At 39.7% G+C, this 17212-nt stretch overlaps 1 protein-coding gene across 1 annotated transcript in view; it reads right to left on the bottom strand.

Moving 5' to 3' along the window:
• Positions 1–121: 121 nt before the first annotated feature.
• The window catches only part of LOC122564425 (SH3 domain-binding protein 5), a 72239-nt gene continuing 55148 nt past the window's right edge, over positions 122–17212 (bottom strand). The window contains exons 5-9 of the mRNA XM_043719268.2: positions 13056–13186; positions 11092–11134; positions 8451–8670; positions 3281–3532; positions 122–2205 (exon numbers count right to left, since the gene is read on the bottom strand). Coding sequence (XP_043575203.1) covers positions 2033–2205; positions 3281–3532; positions 8451–8670; positions 11092–11134; positions 13056–13186 — 819 coding nt within the window. The 3' untranslated portion in view covers positions 122–2032. The remainder of the gene's footprint in view (positions 2206–3280; positions 3533–8450; positions 8671–11091; positions 11135–13055; positions 13187–17212) is intronic.

Below are 17212 nucleotides of genomic sequence, written 5' to 3'. Positions count from 1 at the left end.
TAGTTGAACACAATCTTTTGACTGAAAAGAGTGATACCTACAGCTGCTTAAAGTCTCCCTCTTAAATAATTCTGTGGTAAACAATCATATCTATAATAAATCACTGTTGTATTGCTATACATCTAGTTAATACAGTTTAATTGAGTGAAGGTGCATGATCTGAAAGAGATTAATCACTTGAGCAAAACATTTAGCTTACCAGTAGAATAAAAATCAATAACTTTCTTTACCTTTAACTGAATTTAAAGAATAGGAAGAAAGACTGAACTGTGACTATATCTTATAGAAGCTAGAAATAGAACAGTCTTTGGTCCAACCAACTAAGATAAATACTGAAGGAAGTGTTTTTCAAAAATCTAAATCTGGCCCCTTTAACAATTAAGCCCAAATTTTTGCATCCTAAAATCTTAGAGGATTTTACCACTTTTCTCCGAGGAGAAAATGTTTATTCTTGGTGCTTAAGCTAAATGTTCTTTATATTCCTAATAAGTTTATTTTAATGGTGTAAAAACATAAGCAGTATTTGAGAAAAAAAATGTCTTAGATCAATGACCTGACATCATTTACATTTGTTTTTCTTTCTCTCTCCAGATGCTGAGTATTTCCAGCATCTCAATATTTCGTTAATAAGTGTTCATTTGTAGTAACAGATTTGAGAGTGATCAGTACTACTCTTTCACGTTTTTATACATACAAGGTATAGAAAGTCAGTGTGATGAGCTGTATATGTATCCATAATGTTCATATGTATTCATAATCATACAAGCCAGATTAATAAGAGTCTATAAAAAGTTAAATGCATCATAGACAGCTCTTAATATTACAATACTGAAACAAAATTGTACAAAATGTAACACTGAAAACAATGTCTAAAGACTACAACATTTATGACTGATATTGCTTAAAACATAAGGCATGCAGCTTTGCCACTTGTTTGTACACCTCTCAGATGAGAACCAGGCTTGACAAACTGGGTTAGACGTTTGTTGTGTTAAGATACAAAAACTTATGATCTGGATTCCATTATACTACAGTTCAGGATGTTGCTCACCTGGTCAGGCAACAAGATAATGGACAGCAGCAAAACAGGTCGATACATGTATTGCTATACATCTAGTTAATACAGTTTAATTAAGTGAAGGTGCATGATCTGAAAGAGATTAATCACTTGAGCAAAACATTTAGCTTACCAGTAGAATAAAAGTCAATAACTTTCTTTGGATTGGCACGAAAGGTTGGCTATAAAAGGAACTAAACGTGACAATCAGTGAAAATTCTGCCACATTCCATTCCATTCCACGAACAAAGATTGGCCAACTCCCTACAGTTTCCTTCAGCGTAGTCAAAACGCTATGAAACAAATTATAGAATTCCACCTTGTCAGCCTAGCCCCTCTTTCCAACTGTGTTGTTTCACTATTAATAAATAACAGTGCAGGAAGTGAAACACTGATGGCAGTTTCCTTTTCTTGGGCAAGTCCTTCTGAATAACAAACACGGAAAAGTCCTTAAGGTCAGTTTTGAACAGGACACGACAACTAAGACTGTCACAAAGTGAGATCTAATCTTCAATGCAGCAAGCGTATCCTGACAAGGATAGGGCTGGCGTCAACATGAAGAGGAACACAATGAAGTGGTGCAGACAAATGCAGCACACGGTACAAGTGGAACAAAGCAAGGCTGTCTGCTGGTCTGAGCTCCACCTCTGCCTCATACAAGCAGGTCATCAGCTGGGGAACAAAGCAGACAAGATTCTTACTTCACATCCAGTTTCAACAGCACAAAAGTGGATACTGCTACTTTGCCTCCAGTCTGAAATCAGACTGCTAACTACATACTTTGCAGATATGCTAGTAATTTTCAACCCAGAACTATTACTGTAGTTTTCTTTTTCCAATTATAAACATCAGCCACTCTTTAAAGAAACCTTTCAGTGCAGTAGTTAGACAGCTATTAAAAGGCCAAGACAGTTTGAGTAAGTACATCTGTGACACTACGTTTCCTGGCACATTTAGGATGTCGCTTCACGCTATTTAACAGGTCGGTGACTGAGCCATTCCACAGACTTCGAGATCCAAAATCCTCTTCTCCTTTGGCTCTGTGCACTTGATTGAAATTTGAGTTACTCTGATCTCCAGCGTTGTTTCATCAATAGATTGTTGGTTCATCAGTTTGTTCTCATTTTCAACACCTTCAGCTCTGTCCCCTGCCCAACAACAAAATCAAACTGATAAATGTTGATTACTTCTACTTATGTGAGCATCATATGGCCTACAATCACATTATCAATTCCCTGTATGAAAAAGCAATACATTTCCTACAGACACCTCTCTCTGGAAAATAGCAAATAACTGTAAATTTGGTACTCCAAAATGCATTTTTTTTGTTTTCTGGACATTGACATACTGACCTTGCGCTTCCTGGAGCTCCTGAGCTTTGGGTAGAAATTGCATAGATTTTGGCCCATGTGCCCCAATCCTTAAAATTACAATATTACCAAAGATTGTTTTCTGCCCTCCACCAAGTTCTTTTTGAAGTTCTTGGTAGGCTTCTACAGGACTTGCACTCGGAAGCATGAGTTCTGCAAAGTGATTTCAGCAGCCTGAACTTCAACAAGGAGTTGGTATCTTCTTCAAGAGACCTGCTTGTTCCATTGAATGTAAGGCGTGCAATGAATGATTTATTTTGAGTGCCTTGGGACAGAGGATCTCTTCAAGAGGCAACAAACCCACCCCCTAGCATGCACATGACCCTGGTACTGCAAATTAGGGAGGAATCTGCGATAAGTAACACAAACATGAGAATTTTCATTCCACTGCATTCACACTGACACAGCAGAAGCACAGGAATTAACTGCAGAGTCTCCTCCTGTGAACTGGCTGTCTTAGTCGTACAGCACAGAAACAGACCCTTCAGTCAGCATGGACAGATTGGGCCAAGTTTCCTGAACTAAACTAGTCCCACTTGGCCCATATCCCTATAAATCCTTCCTATTCATGTACCTGTCCAAAATTATTCAAATGTTGTAACTGTACCTGTACCTACAACTTCCTCTGGTAGTTAATTCCACATATGGATCAACCTTTGAGTGAAAAGGATGCCCCTCAGATCCCTTTTAAATCTTTCTCCTCTCACTTTAAAATTAAACTCCCCAACTAGAGGGAAAAGACCTTCCTTCTCTCACATTTAATAAAAGAGCTTTTGGTTTGAAAGAGCAGCTTGCTAAATCTCATCTGCATCAAAATATTTTCCTTCTGCAGTTACCCTGAAACATTACTGACCTTTTTCAGTATCACATTCAGGAGATGAGGCTCCACTGCATTCACTGCGAGGTCCCAGAATGGGCGAACCCATGCCACAATCAGACACAGGACTCAACAGTTCCAAGCTGGGAGGACGGTTTACTGGAGGGAAAGGAGTGGTGGGATCCAAGGGGCTGGTTGGACAAGAACTCAAACTGGACTCTGACTGGCTCTCTGAATCTTCAGAGACAGGGCTGCCACAGTTATCATCTTCAAATATTTCTGATGTCACTGCAAATGAGAAGATGTCAAACAGTGATCAACTGGAATTCAGAAGAAATCCACCATCAAGCTGCATTCACCCGTATTGGGTTAGACAACTTAATCTATCTAAAAAAATTAAAGAGGGATTCCTAATCTAAATTCACAATATTGCCTCCAATATCAGCAAATGCCCAATGCATAAAGAAGTCTGATGTCTACATCAATGCTTCTGTTTGCAGTATGTTAGTAATTTCAAATGGCAACTGGGAATACCCTGAGAATGGAAATCCATTCAAATAGTGCTCATATGCAGCAACAGATTAGAAGCACAGAAATTTACACTAAAGAGAGGACATTTGACCCACTGCATTAGTAACGATGGAGAAAAGCTTTCTATGCTCAAGTGCTTTCTAGTTTTGGCCTGTAGCCGTGTAGTGTACATCCTAATTTTCTGAATTTTAATGAGGGTTTCTGTCTCCGCTGCTTCTCTCACCAGTGAGTTCCAGATCCTTATCTGAAAATCTGCAACAATTTTTTATCTCCTCACTACTCCTTCTACAAATTGCTTTAAATCTATGCCACAAATTATTGACTTCTCTACTAAAGGAATTACATCTTTCCTACCCTCTTTATATAGGACCTCCAGGACGCTTAAAGCATGAAGTTATCATCACACAGTATTCATCCTCACAGCTCTCCACACAGTATTCATCCTCACGCAAAGTTGGAGCAGAAGCTCCTTCAACTAGCAATACTTCCTGCACATGATTTTGAAGAGCTTGAGCCTAGTTCCTTTGGAGAATTCTTTTGTGAATGATTCATTGATCAATAGAAAGGAGAAACTGAAAGGACCAAAAACAGAAATCAATCAACTGATATATCTCACTTTATAATCGTGAGACAAAGCTGCCACCCAGTCTGCTCTCTCAAGCAACTGGTGGTAGTCTAACCTGAGGGTCAGTACATTTTAGGCAGGGAAGGACAATCTTTCTTAGTAACCACAACCAGTGTGGGAATTGAACCCACACTGTCAGTGGCAGTCTTCATTGCAAGCCTGCCTGCCACCCAGCCAACTGAGCTAACTGATCCCTGTATCCCTAGAAGGGGAGACTTAGTGGAGAATGACTACAACCACAAGAATTGAGGCAATTTGCAAACAGCTTTCTCAAGTCACCAAGCCTCCTATAGTGCAACATTTCTGATTCATGTTGCCAGAATGTCTTACATAATCCGGGATAAGCCTGGCAACATTCATCAAAATTATGTTGAGATATGTGGCAGTTCCAGATGTAACGTAGTAACAATGATCCTGTCAAGTGTCTCAAGCTTTAAGAAAGTTTCCATGACATATTTTGCATTAAAACCCGTCTCGCAAACATTCCCTGAGTTCTCGAATGCTGCAATGCTTGCAGTTTATTTAAAATAGGCTGACTAATCATCTCTTCTGATCATAATCATAATGCAGAGACTGCTTTGAAAGAACATCACGGGTGAAGTTTATCACATTTATCAGTTCTTCAAGAAATAACGTCAACAAATAAATTGTAAATAATGTTTAAATAAAAATAACTTCAACTTTAATTTACCGGAGATCTATTTTGGGAGAAGGAACAATTGATTCGCTTTAACAATACACCGAATTTAAAAAATCAGTTCAATCACATGCAAAATTAATGAAATTTTCCTTCCCAATTTGTGCAACAAACTCACTAAGCATGAACAAAGAACTTTATAATTGAGTTGAATTTTATATCAAACATGATCTCTTTATTCCTGCTAATTGATTTTATCTAAAACCATGTTACAGTACTTTCTGTCTACTGCTTTAGTTGTTGAACTTACCAGTTCTCGTTTAGCTATTAAAGACAATGCAGTAAATATACATCTTCTAGTACAGTATTGGAACCAACATCTCACTCTTATTAAGCTGGTAGACTAGAATACTTAAGTGATGAATATGTCACACTGAATCCTCAATGTGCAGGAGATATAGATGGAGACCAATGTAATAGTAATGCCTTCCTTGCCTCAAGAGGGCAATCAAAACTTTTTGAAGTGGGACATGGAACTAATTTTCGGTATCAGTGAGTCACCTATCCAAAAATATGCTCTGAACAATCAGCATTTCAGGCTGAAGAATGTCCATGAGATTTTGTGAACCAGTTGTGTTGAAAGGTCATCAGCAACCCAAAACATTAAATCAGTTTCCCTCCATAGATGCTGAACTGCAAACATTTTGGTTCGTGGCAACTATGATCTGTTCTCCTTCGAAGTAGTATTGGTGGAGGGATGATTGTCATTCAGAACACAGAGAACAACTACCCTGATTGTCCTTTGATAATGCTAAGATCTGTGACGTCAATCTGAAATGGCTGGCAAGGCCCAGATGCATTTCTCCTTCTGAAAGACAACATTGCAACATTCCCTCAAATCTGCATTGAAAATGTCAGCAAATGATGAGCTCAAGTCTCAGAAAGAGTCCTGAACCCACAACCTTCTGATTCAGAGGCAAGCATGTAACCACTGAGCCAGAACAAACAAGACACTGCTCTATGTCAGAAACAAAGATTAATTTACTACCCTTTCAGATGACTCAGTACATTGTTTTCCTGCGGATAGCTTCATACAACATAACATGTTAAGAATTTGTTTTTATTGAAGCACTTTCTATAAGGTCTGTAAAAATTTACAAAGGAATGATGGTCAGTGCTATTTGGTTCGACAAATGAGAAACAAAAGCGTGGATAAAGATGATTTGTAAGGCTGTGTTTAGAAAGCTTGTGCAACAGAGCTAATTCAAAGTAAGGCACAATACTCTACATTTATCTGAAGTCACATGAATGAAGTCATAAGTGATCCTCCAAGTCTGAACGTTACAATTGAGGGAACATTGTTTTTCTTTCAAATTTGAAGTAATCATTGTATCCCATTAGTCACGCCTCATAATATTTCCTGTGGTTTAGTGTATATTCTATTGGTCTCAATGGGATGATTTTCTACATTAAAGAATCTACATAAATACAAGCAAGTGCTAACAAGTTTTGAGAAGATTTGAGATTTTGGATGTGTTCCAAGGAAACCCAAACATACAAATAGAAAGCGGGCTACACCACCAGTGCTTCATCCAGAGGCTCACTGAAGATGTTACCTAGTATGGTGACAAAACATCTGAAAATGAACCTTCCAGTTCAGCGAGCAAACCTACATCCAGGATCAGTTGTGCTGTTACAGATGTATTAACCAGATAGTCACTGAGACATTTAAATGCTGTGACTCATGACCATAGCATTATTTACATCTCTTTTCCTGTGCATAATGACCAATTATTCTTAATAATGTCCAACTAATGTCAGGAGTGTTTGTGGGATTAAACAAATGCCAAAAATCTCTTTTCAATGACAGATTGGGGAAGGGGGTGAGGGCTGTTAATGGGATCTATTAGACAGCCCCTTAAAATGGCAAATAAATAGTGTTTGCTCCATTGGCCTCATCTTTTCTTTTGTAAATCCAATGCCCCCTCTGTATGTACCAATGTATAAAGGTCTCCGCATATCAGGATCCTCTGGGGTTGCCCATTTCACATTATAGTTAAAACATGAACCTGTACAAAGGCCGGGCAAACAATTAAAATAAACTTTGAGAAGCTATACCGAAAAGTTCAACATTGGGTGCTTAAAAAGTAGAATGCTAATTTTTGAAACTGCTGCTGTGTCAAAGGTGTTAGCATTTTTCTTCTCAGGGGTGTAAAAGATTCTTATCTCTATAGCAACTTCGATCATCGTCAGACATCTCAAAATGTTTCAAAGCTCAACGATATTCACTGCAGCTACTGGGAAATGTTGGCAGTCCATTTATGTACAACAAGATGCCACAGTCAGCAATAAATTAAACTTTCAGATAATCTGATTCAGAGATGTTAGCTGAGGGATAACTGTAGACAGAACACTTCAAGGTGCATCACAGAATCTTTTATGTTTATCCTTTGGAGAAAGAGCCTTAGTTAACCTTTCCATCCAAGAGACAGCACCTCTGTCTGCGTGACCCTCCCTCAGAACCGCATTGATGGTGTCAGCCTGGCTGATCTGTTCTTCTCTGGAATAGGGTTTGAACAAAACAGTAGGAGTGCTTGTGCTGATCCATGAATAATGCTTCAGAATGTCTTAGCCTCAAATCGAAAGTTCCCTTTACATGTGTCTCCTCAACTGAATCTTGATCTAGCGCGGCACTGTTACACAAGAATGATGGGATTACTGATGCTCATTAGGAAGAATAATAAGGAGCTCAGTATTACCTTTACTCCTGCAGATCTATTTAGTATGTCAGTCGCAGTGTGGTTTGCTGCGAAAATCTTTGTCGTTCCATAATTAACCAAATTGACTAAATGCGGCAGAGCATTGAGAAAGTGCTGACTGCCTTAAAGAAACCACAAAATGCACACAATCCACTCTTTAATCTTTAGAAGAAAGAACATGACAAATAAAAGTTGACTAAACTTTGTATGTATTTCAGGACAAATTACTGCAGATGCTGGAGTCTGTGCTGGAAACAAAAAGTGCTTGAAATCAAAGAGGGTCAGGCAGTATCCATGGAGAGAGAGCAAGGTAGTGTTGAGTCCAGATGATTCTTCATCAGAGCTGACGGGAAGTGTGAAGGGAGCAGCATTTATGCTATAGCTTAGGGGGTGGGGGTGTGTTGGAGGGGGAGGTGGAGTGCTGAGGGAGAATGTATGCATTTGGTTTCGTCCACTGTGCATTTGAACTAATACAGTCACAAGGAAGGAAGGAAACTGCAGTCTGCTACTAACATGTATAATTGGAAAAAGGATGACAAACCAAAATTTAAAAGGTGTTAGAAATTTGCATTTGGTAACCCATAATGCTGTGCTTGCAGGAGGGAAGAGATATAGAGATTTCAGTGCAATGATAAAAATACAAGGAATACTCACTGGACAATTCATCAGGTTCAGTCTTTAAACTGGACAGATCTTCTAAAGAGTTTTCATTCCCTTCAGCACCGACTCCTCTTCCCCTGGGTCCCATCATATTGGAGCGTCTTCTTTCATGAATCTCATCAGAGATCATCTCCAGGTTCTTCAGAGCAGCTTTGTACTGTCCTTTGGCTGCTGACAGTTTGGCTTGTAGGTCATCTACATTTTTCTTCAGTTGCTAACAAACCAAAAGTGGAGAATGTAAAATACCAATCACATTTTCCAAACTGCATACAATATGACTAAGCTTTAGGTAAATCCCTTGTGAGTATCAGAGCCTGATCATCCAATGGTTACAGAGCTAAGCTCATTTTCTGTCAAAAATTCCCATTCTCTTTAAACCATAGTTTTGGAGCCAAAAACAAAATGTGTCTAAAGATTTAATTCAAAGGATTAAATTACATGTAATTTACAGCATGGTCAACTCAACTTTATTCTGTTCACAAACCTTCTCCCATTCTAACTGTGACTTCCTACAGACACCTTATCCCTCAATTCTTTGCTCCCTTAAGCGTACCTCTAATGTATCAACATCATCTGCTCCAGTCACCTCAATGTCACCATTCTCATCTCCCTGCCCTGAGGAAGGAATGCTAACACTTGACAATTCGATATGTACATATTGAATCAGGAGGAGAAATGACCCATTCTGTTCCTCAAGCCTGCTCCACCATTTAATAAAACATTGGCTGGTCAGATTCTGGACTTTCCTATCTACCTGCTAACCTTTGACTCATTCCCAGTCTGGAATGTATCTAACCTCAGCCTTAAGAATGCTCAATGCCTCTTGCAATTAGGGGAAAGAGGAGTTTCAATGATTCATTGCATCTCCATTTTAAATAGAAAACTCTTTATTTTTAAGCACTGCCCCTTTTCACGACTCTTTCAACAAGGAGAAACATCCCGTCAGCATCCACACTGTCTAGTGCTCACAGGATCTAATATATCTCAATAAAATTCACCTCTCCCAGACTCCAAGGGACACAGGCTCAGTCTATACAATTTCTCCTCAGAAAATAACCATTCCCATCCCATCCCAGATATCAGACAAGTGAACATTCTCTGAACTGTTTTTAAAAGCATTCTTATCTTTTTACACAGAGGGTGGTTCACGTGTGAAATGAACTTCCTGAGGAAGTGGTGGATGTAGGCACAGTTACAACATTTTAAAAAACATTTAGAGGAATACATAAATAGGAATGGTTTGGAGGGATGTGGGCCAGGAGCAGGCAGGTGGGACTATGTTCAGCATGGACTGGTTGGATCAAAAGGTCTGTTTCCGTGCTGTATGACTATGTGGTCTCACAAACGCCCTGTACAGCTACAGTAAGACATCTCGACTTTTATAATCCATTCTTCTTGTGATAATCAACATTCCATTTGCTGGATCTGCACATTAACTTTACATACTACCTTATCCCGAAAGTTACCCATTTAATTTCTTATCCACCACTCTTGATAGAGGAATTGCAGATACTATAATTTTACGCAGGAAGGGAGCTCCTCGAACTTCTATGCTTTTCAACCACAGAAAGGCCGATCTGTACCTTAGCTTCATGGGCAGTTTCCCATGGTCAATCCACCTAACCTGCATAGCTTTGGATTGTGGGAGGAAACTGTAGCACCCGGAGGAAAACCATGCAGACACGGGGAGAATGTGCAAACTCCATACAGACAGTCGCCTGCAGATGGAATTGAAACCAGGTCCTTGGTGCTGTGAGACAACAGTGCTAACCACTGAGACACTGTGCTGCCCCTTATTTTTGCCTTTCCATCAATTCTCTTCCCTTTGTCATGCTGCTGTATTGCTGCTTGCCGAGATCCAATTCTCACAGTTGCCTGAGGAGGGAAACAGCAGTGAAGCTGCATTTTCATCAATCATCGTATTCCAGGAGACAGAGTGAGCTATAATCAGAAATGGAAACTGTGGAGATCTTAGTGAATCAGCAAAGTATAAAATGCTGAGTGATCCTCCCCACCTCTTGCCCCCAAAAACGCCAGATTACAGCGGTCTGAACAGTGTGCAAGACCAGCACAGGGTCAGTACTTACCTCAGTACCTAACATCTCATTTTCTTCTCAATACCTAGCTTGCATGCAGAGGAACTGAAGCAGGTAAATAACTTCATAAACCTACCATCGGTTTAATAAAGGACGGCCTTTTCATTAGCATTGGGCTGGACTAGTGCTGTCCAATATCATAGCCACTGGTCAATTAAGCCTGTTGACCACACAAATGTAGCCAACTGCATTTCTGATGAGTAAAGATGGCAGTAGGCATGTGAACTCAACATTCATATTTCCCTAGTTGATTCATGTAACCCTTTTGGTGCATTTATTGGTTAAAATATAAGATGAAAATCAAAGTATGTGAGCTAGTTTTTGGTCATTATCACTACTTTCTTAGTTATCGAATCAGTCATAAGTAATTTTACATCAAGAAACAGATTTCTCTCTATTGGTATATGCAAGGCCCTCTCAATTAAAATTAGTAGCTGTGTCACCTTGGTAAGACTAATGTTTGCTCAACAATCCATATTCCTAGTGATATAAACAAGGGATCCCACCTACACTGCAGATAGTTTGAAGAAAAGGCTTACCTCTAGCTGTAGATAATACTTTCCTTTGAGTTCAAAATACGGTCTACACAGGAGAGAACATACACAGATTATAAAAGGAGTCACGTGATGTTAACTTTATATTAATTATGATTAACAATTGCTGTACATATCTTTAGTTCATGGTATTTTGGTATTATAGAACTTGGGAATTACAGGAAAAAAAAAGATACTTTTTGTCAAAGCCTTTTGGCTCTGTGATGATGCTATCACATTAAGAGATTACTGTGACCTGGGTTTTTTGAACAAAGGTTGTAAGGCAGAGGTACCAAACTGTTTACTGAAAACTCTTGAGTAAACAGCTTGGGAGGCCTTGGGTTCTATTAAAAAAAAAACAGCTTCAATGTGGCCAACTCTCACAGATCCAGATTTCTGGGTTTCGGTTTCGGTTTCTTCAGTAACATCAGAAGCCACCGGGGTCTCAAAAGCTTCAGTAAATGTTCCTTGGCTGCTATTCTCTCTGAATCTTCTCTTGATGCTTTTTCCCTCTGGATTAGAGAACTGCATGTGCGAATCTGTGTCTCAATTTTACTTTTTGCCAAAGTGGCTGTTTGTGGGGTGTTACCAAATCGGAACAGTTAGGTAGCTTTAGTACAGTATTTATTATTCAGATAATTTTTCCAATCTCTTGTTATTCCAAATTCCTCATTCTTTGGCTGTGTTTTAATTACGGTGTTTAAGTAAATTGTGTTTTGCTTATCGTCAAGTAGTTAGACTAGTCAAGTTGCATTTGAAACACTTTACATCTAAAATAAAAAGAAGTTAGGGTCTGGACTACCTTCTTAAAATATTTTTTGAGGGGATCTGATCTGGTCCATAACAACAAGCACTCAACAGAATAACTTGCAGGAATACTAGTACAAAACAAAATTAACAACAAAGCAGAGAATTCAGGATTGTTAGAAAGGCGTGCAGTGTGGTGCACTTGTGTGTGGACTGAAAGCTATATGTTTTCATGTATGAGCTGCTGGTCTTTTCAGACAGAAGGAAACGTACACACAGTACACCTGTTTCAACACAGCAAAATAGATGACAGCCTTTATCTGCTCTTTTGGAATCATGTCTCGTCCATTGAGACAACCTGCCTGGCTCAATCGCAGTTTGAATCTTGCGAGGAACAGAAGAAACTGAAAGTTTACTGAATCTGAAGCTAGTGGAAGAACAATCGATCACAGAGTGTCATATCCAAAAAAAAAGAGTAACCAACAGAGGACTTGGAAAAAGAATCTGTAAAGTAATCAGAGATAGGGACCAAAATCTCCACAGTCAAATCGATGGTAACTTGAAACTTTACCCCTGTGAATAGTTAAACCTAAAGAAAATTCTCCAAAGGACTGGGGTAGATTTATAGGTGCTGCCTACAAAAATAAATAATTGAAGGTTGATAGAAGGGAAGATGGGATATAAACTTGAGTATATAACATAAACACAGTAGGAAACCATATTAATGTGTTAAAAGTGATTGTTTAATTATTTTATACACAATAAGCCTTGTTTTATTAAAAAGTTAAATCTGTGATTTGTTTTTTGTTTAAATGAGTAATTTGGATTTTTTTTAATATTCATGAACCTATCTAGATCTTAGCACTATACCTGGTATACATCGATTGGGTTGTTACCTGTGCAGATATAATAGAGATACCAAGTGACACTGTAGTGTGCTTTAGTTGGAGAGAATATTCTTGTAATGTTGCACTCTGTGGAAAAAATCTAAACTGAGTAAAGATTGGTTCCAGTTTGATCCTTCAACCAGTTATCAGGAATATAACATAAAGCATCGGATTACAGTCAAAACCAAAGACTCATCATATCTAGGGAAATAATTTTCACTGATACAGTACCTTTCCCAACCTCAGGCCATCTAAAAGTGGGTATGGGCGACAGCGTGAAGGATAGGGGAGCAGAGTGCAGCACACACTGTTTGGGTGGGAAAAAAAATCACTCACTTGGATTTATTAATGGCTCGTTTCAGCTTCTTCTCCAATTGTTTCATCCTGCTCATTGCTGCGTTGTATTTCATAGCCGTGTCTTTATGTAACAGCTCACTCCTTGTCTTGGTTTGTTCTGCTTCCATGACCTGAGGGTCAGGGGAAGAATCAGAGACATGAGCTCAACTCAAGATCCTGGTATCTTTTAAACAAAAATGACTAAAAAGCTCAGACCGCAAGTTTCAGCATCAAGAGGCCCATCTGACCTCAGTCTACTTTTCATGGTTTGTTTCAGATTTGTGAAGCTAGAACTACAAACTGCACATCTCTCATTATCCAACCATTCCCCACACTTCTGCCACCTTATCCATGTGAAATTGACAAACTGAGAAGCCTTCAAATGGTGAAATTAACGAGCTGCAGACATGGCCAGGCAAGAGGCTAGTTTTTCCAGTATTTCTGCTAAAACTATGTCTTCATGACTTGTGGGTGGTTTCCAGCTTTTTGAAAGTCAGTTCATTTGTCCTGAACTTCAGTGACCTTGAGTTGCACTCCCCTGCTGTCAGCCTTCACCATAGCATGGGGATCTACTCTACCCGGCAAGAGGAAAAGCTAGGAGCAACACCAATAGCAGCAGCTGCCTTCTCAATCCCTTACAACTTCTCAGCACAGAGGGACTGAGCTCCAATGAATCAGAACCACCAACAGTAGGAAACCATATTAATGAGTTAAAAGTGATTGTTTAATTATTTTGTAGATAATAACCCTTGTTTTATTAAAAAGTTAAATTTGTAATGGAATTTTATTCTAGAATTATTCTAAGCAAGGAAACTGGTGCTAGATCAGGAACCCCTTTGATTCAGTGGGCTTTGCTGTGATTCTTCAACTTAATTACAGGATTAGAATTACATTTCCAGGTTTCCCAACCAGAGAGGCTATGCAGGTGGCCAAATCTGTCAAAGCAAGGATGGAGTTACAGGGACCCTGGCAGGGGTCAGACTGCTGAACTGTACATCAGGTCCCTGATGCTTCAGTAGGAATGCAGAGGAGAGGGTGGGTCTAGCAAAGGTGAGTTCTGGAAAAAAGTGAATGCCATATGTTCAGGTGTGACAGTCTAACCTTCCTTCCATCTTCCTGTATAAGTATCCTCAGAATAACACACACTACAGTGCCACTCAACCATTTCCCTCTTCGGGCATTCATTCCTAACACCATCTTAGTTCATGTGTGCGCCTCAGTCATGTTTCAGAAATGCTGTTCTTCCCTTCTCTCTAGACTCCTCAAACCCACAACTCTATTTTGGATGCTTGCGGAGAGCACAGAATTGTGGGAAGGGGCAAAGAACTAATGACAGGAAGTTCCAGCAGTAGCCACCTCGAAGGTCACTGGCAGTATGTACCCATACCCAGCTGAACCACTGGGAGGAGGGGTAGACTACAAGGAGGCTAATCCTCTGTTGGTGGTTCTGATTCATTGGAGCTGAGTCCCTCTGTGCTGAGAAGTTGTAAGGGATTGAGAAGGCAGCTGCTGCTATTAGTGTTGCTCCTAGCTTTTCCTCTTGTTCTGACATGCCGGGTAGAGTAAATCCCCATGCTATGGTGAAGGCTGACAGCAGGGGAGTGCAACTCAAGGTCACTGAAGTTCAGGACAAATGAACTGACTTTCAAAAAGCTGGAAACCACCCACAAGTCATGAAGACATAGTTTTAGCAGAAATACTGGAAAAACTAGCCTCTTGCCTGGCCATGTCTGCAGCTCATTAATTTCACCATTTGAAGGCTTCTCAGTTTGTCAATTTCACTGAGGAAGTGTCTATTCTGGACTCTGTCTCATGCACTGTGGCAAATTCCTCACAGTGTGGGAAACCTGCGTGCTGGCTGCTAAAGCCAGAAATGAGGGTTACATTTACAGTCAATTGACCCTTAAAATATTTTCACATAAATGCTTTCAACTCCATAAGTCTTCCCAATGCTCGTGCAAACCTACCCTGGTTAAACCTAGGAGGTGGATAGTTTTTATCAGATTACTACTTTGAGGTTTTATCAAGCCTCCTCCAACCACCTTTCCCCTTGACGGTTAATATTCAGCACTTAAACTGGATTCTGAAAACACATATAGGCATCAAGAGTCACTATTTCTTTTAGGTGGCTTACATTTTCATGTCATACCTGCCCACGAGTCAGGATTAGAAGATCAGCTAAGGAACTTGACCTACAGGCAACTCCATTAACCACAGACATTGCTTGGGATTGCACTGGTCACAAATATTGATTGAATTTATGGCTAAATTTCTCAAGAAACAATTTTTTGCAAAAAAAAATACTCTGAATAGAATTCATCTGCAATAATGATGATGAGAGAGAACCAAAAATGAGTCACTCAAGATGTTTCTGGTTTTGTGTTCCAGATTGGCAGGAAACAGTACTGAACTATTTAAAGTGCAGACACAACACTGAATCTACTTTTAAACGCTAATAGTCAGAGCTTCAGTAGTTTACCACTTGCCATAAGAAGTAAATGTGGAAAGGACCAAAACCAAAGGGTTGTATATTCACCCCATAATAACTGTAGTTGGAGTTTGCAAACCGAGGACTTTATAGTCAATGATAAACTAGAAACACCTCACCACAGTACCGAGAGAGATTCAAGAGCATTTCTATTTTTTTCCCCCAAACGGACAAAATTACATCAGGGCAGATGTCACTCAGGCAGTGACTGCAGGACCTTCCCTCAGTTTGCTGGAAATGCGTGCGGGCTCCAGTAACAGATGGGGCAAATGGAAGTTCCAGATCATCAGGCCACAGCAGGGAGAAATCTAACTTCCTGTCGACAGCTGCAGTCAATGAGAGGTTTTCAGTTCAACCTGCAGCACGCAATGAGGAAGTGCAGCCACAGGAACAGGAGCTCGTTCTCTTTAATTCGGTGAAGGTTATGAGGAACTTTAACAGAGGTGTGCTCACGTTTTGAGGACTTTGTGGGAGAAAATCAAGAGAAATGGTTTCCAATGGGAGAAGAGTCATTAGTCAGAAGGGAATGGCATAAGATCATTAGCGAAGCAATTAGAGGAGCAAATTTTTCTGTTTTTTTTTTAAATCGCAGCAAGTTATGTGCTTTCTCCCTGATGGACAGTAGATGCATGTTAAGTAGCACCTTTCAGTGGGGATTAGATGTGTACTTGAACAGGAAAGGTTTGCAGGACTAGCAAAACAGCATGGGGAATAAATTCGATAGCCGTTTGGGTGCTGAATGGTCTCTCTCTCGGTTGTAAAGATCACATGAGAATTGAACTTGAACAGCAATCCCAGAGACTGGATTGGGTGGTCTGACTCTCATCCGATCATCTGCACCACTAACTTCTCAGTGTTTGAATAGAAACTGATTTTAGACTGAGGAGCAGTAATTCTGGGTTCAACTCAGGAGAGAAGTGTATTATTTCACTAAGTCAATGACAGTGACAAGCAGCTGAGAGAATCTTCAAAATACACTCCCTAGAAATATGTAAACCATTGAAAAAGGCCATTTGGCCCATCCAAATCATCACAGTTATTCAGCTCTGACCTGCAAGCTACAGCATCTGAAATGCATATGCAAGTGAGTTAATGTAGTAATGACATTTCTGCCTTGACCACTGATGCAGGTAAAGAGCTGCAAACGCACAACATCCTCTAGATAAACAAATTACTCCTCAACTCCACTCTAATCTATCAATCATTTGAAAGTGGTACCCCTCAGTTACTAACCTCTCCATGAATGGAAGTAATCCCTTCTATCCACGCTATCTCAGCCCTTCATAGATTTCATTTACTTCAATAACATCTCCCTTCTGCCTCCTGTTTTCCAAAAGAAAACACTCTGCCAATCCAATCCTTTCTATTGTTTTCCATTCCTAGTAACATCCTCGTAGATCCCCTCTGTACCTTCCCTAATGTAATCACATCTCTTTTGCGGTGATCAAAACTGTGCAGTCTACTCCAGTTGTTGTCTAACTACTGTCCTATACAGTTATAGACTCAGAGTTATACAGCATGGAATCAGAGCCTTCAGGCCAACTCATCCATGCTGACGAGATATCTTAAATTATCTAGTCCCATTTGCCAGCATTTGGCCCATATCCCTCTAAACCCTACCTATTCATATACTTATCCAGATGCCTTTTAAATGTTGTAATTGTGACCA

This window comes from Chiloscyllium plagiosum, unplaced genomic scaffold (genome assembly GCF_037043375.1).
Source record: "Chiloscyllium plagiosum isolate Xiang-an unplaced genomic scaffold, Cpla_swu_hap1 HiC_scaffold_34, whole genome shotgun sequence".
NCBI classification, from domain to species: domain Eukaryota; kingdom Metazoa; phylum Chordata; class Chondrichthyes; order Orectolobiformes; family Hemiscylliidae; genus Chiloscyllium; species Chiloscyllium plagiosum.
This window is presented reverse-complemented; position numbering and strand designations above follow the sequence as displayed.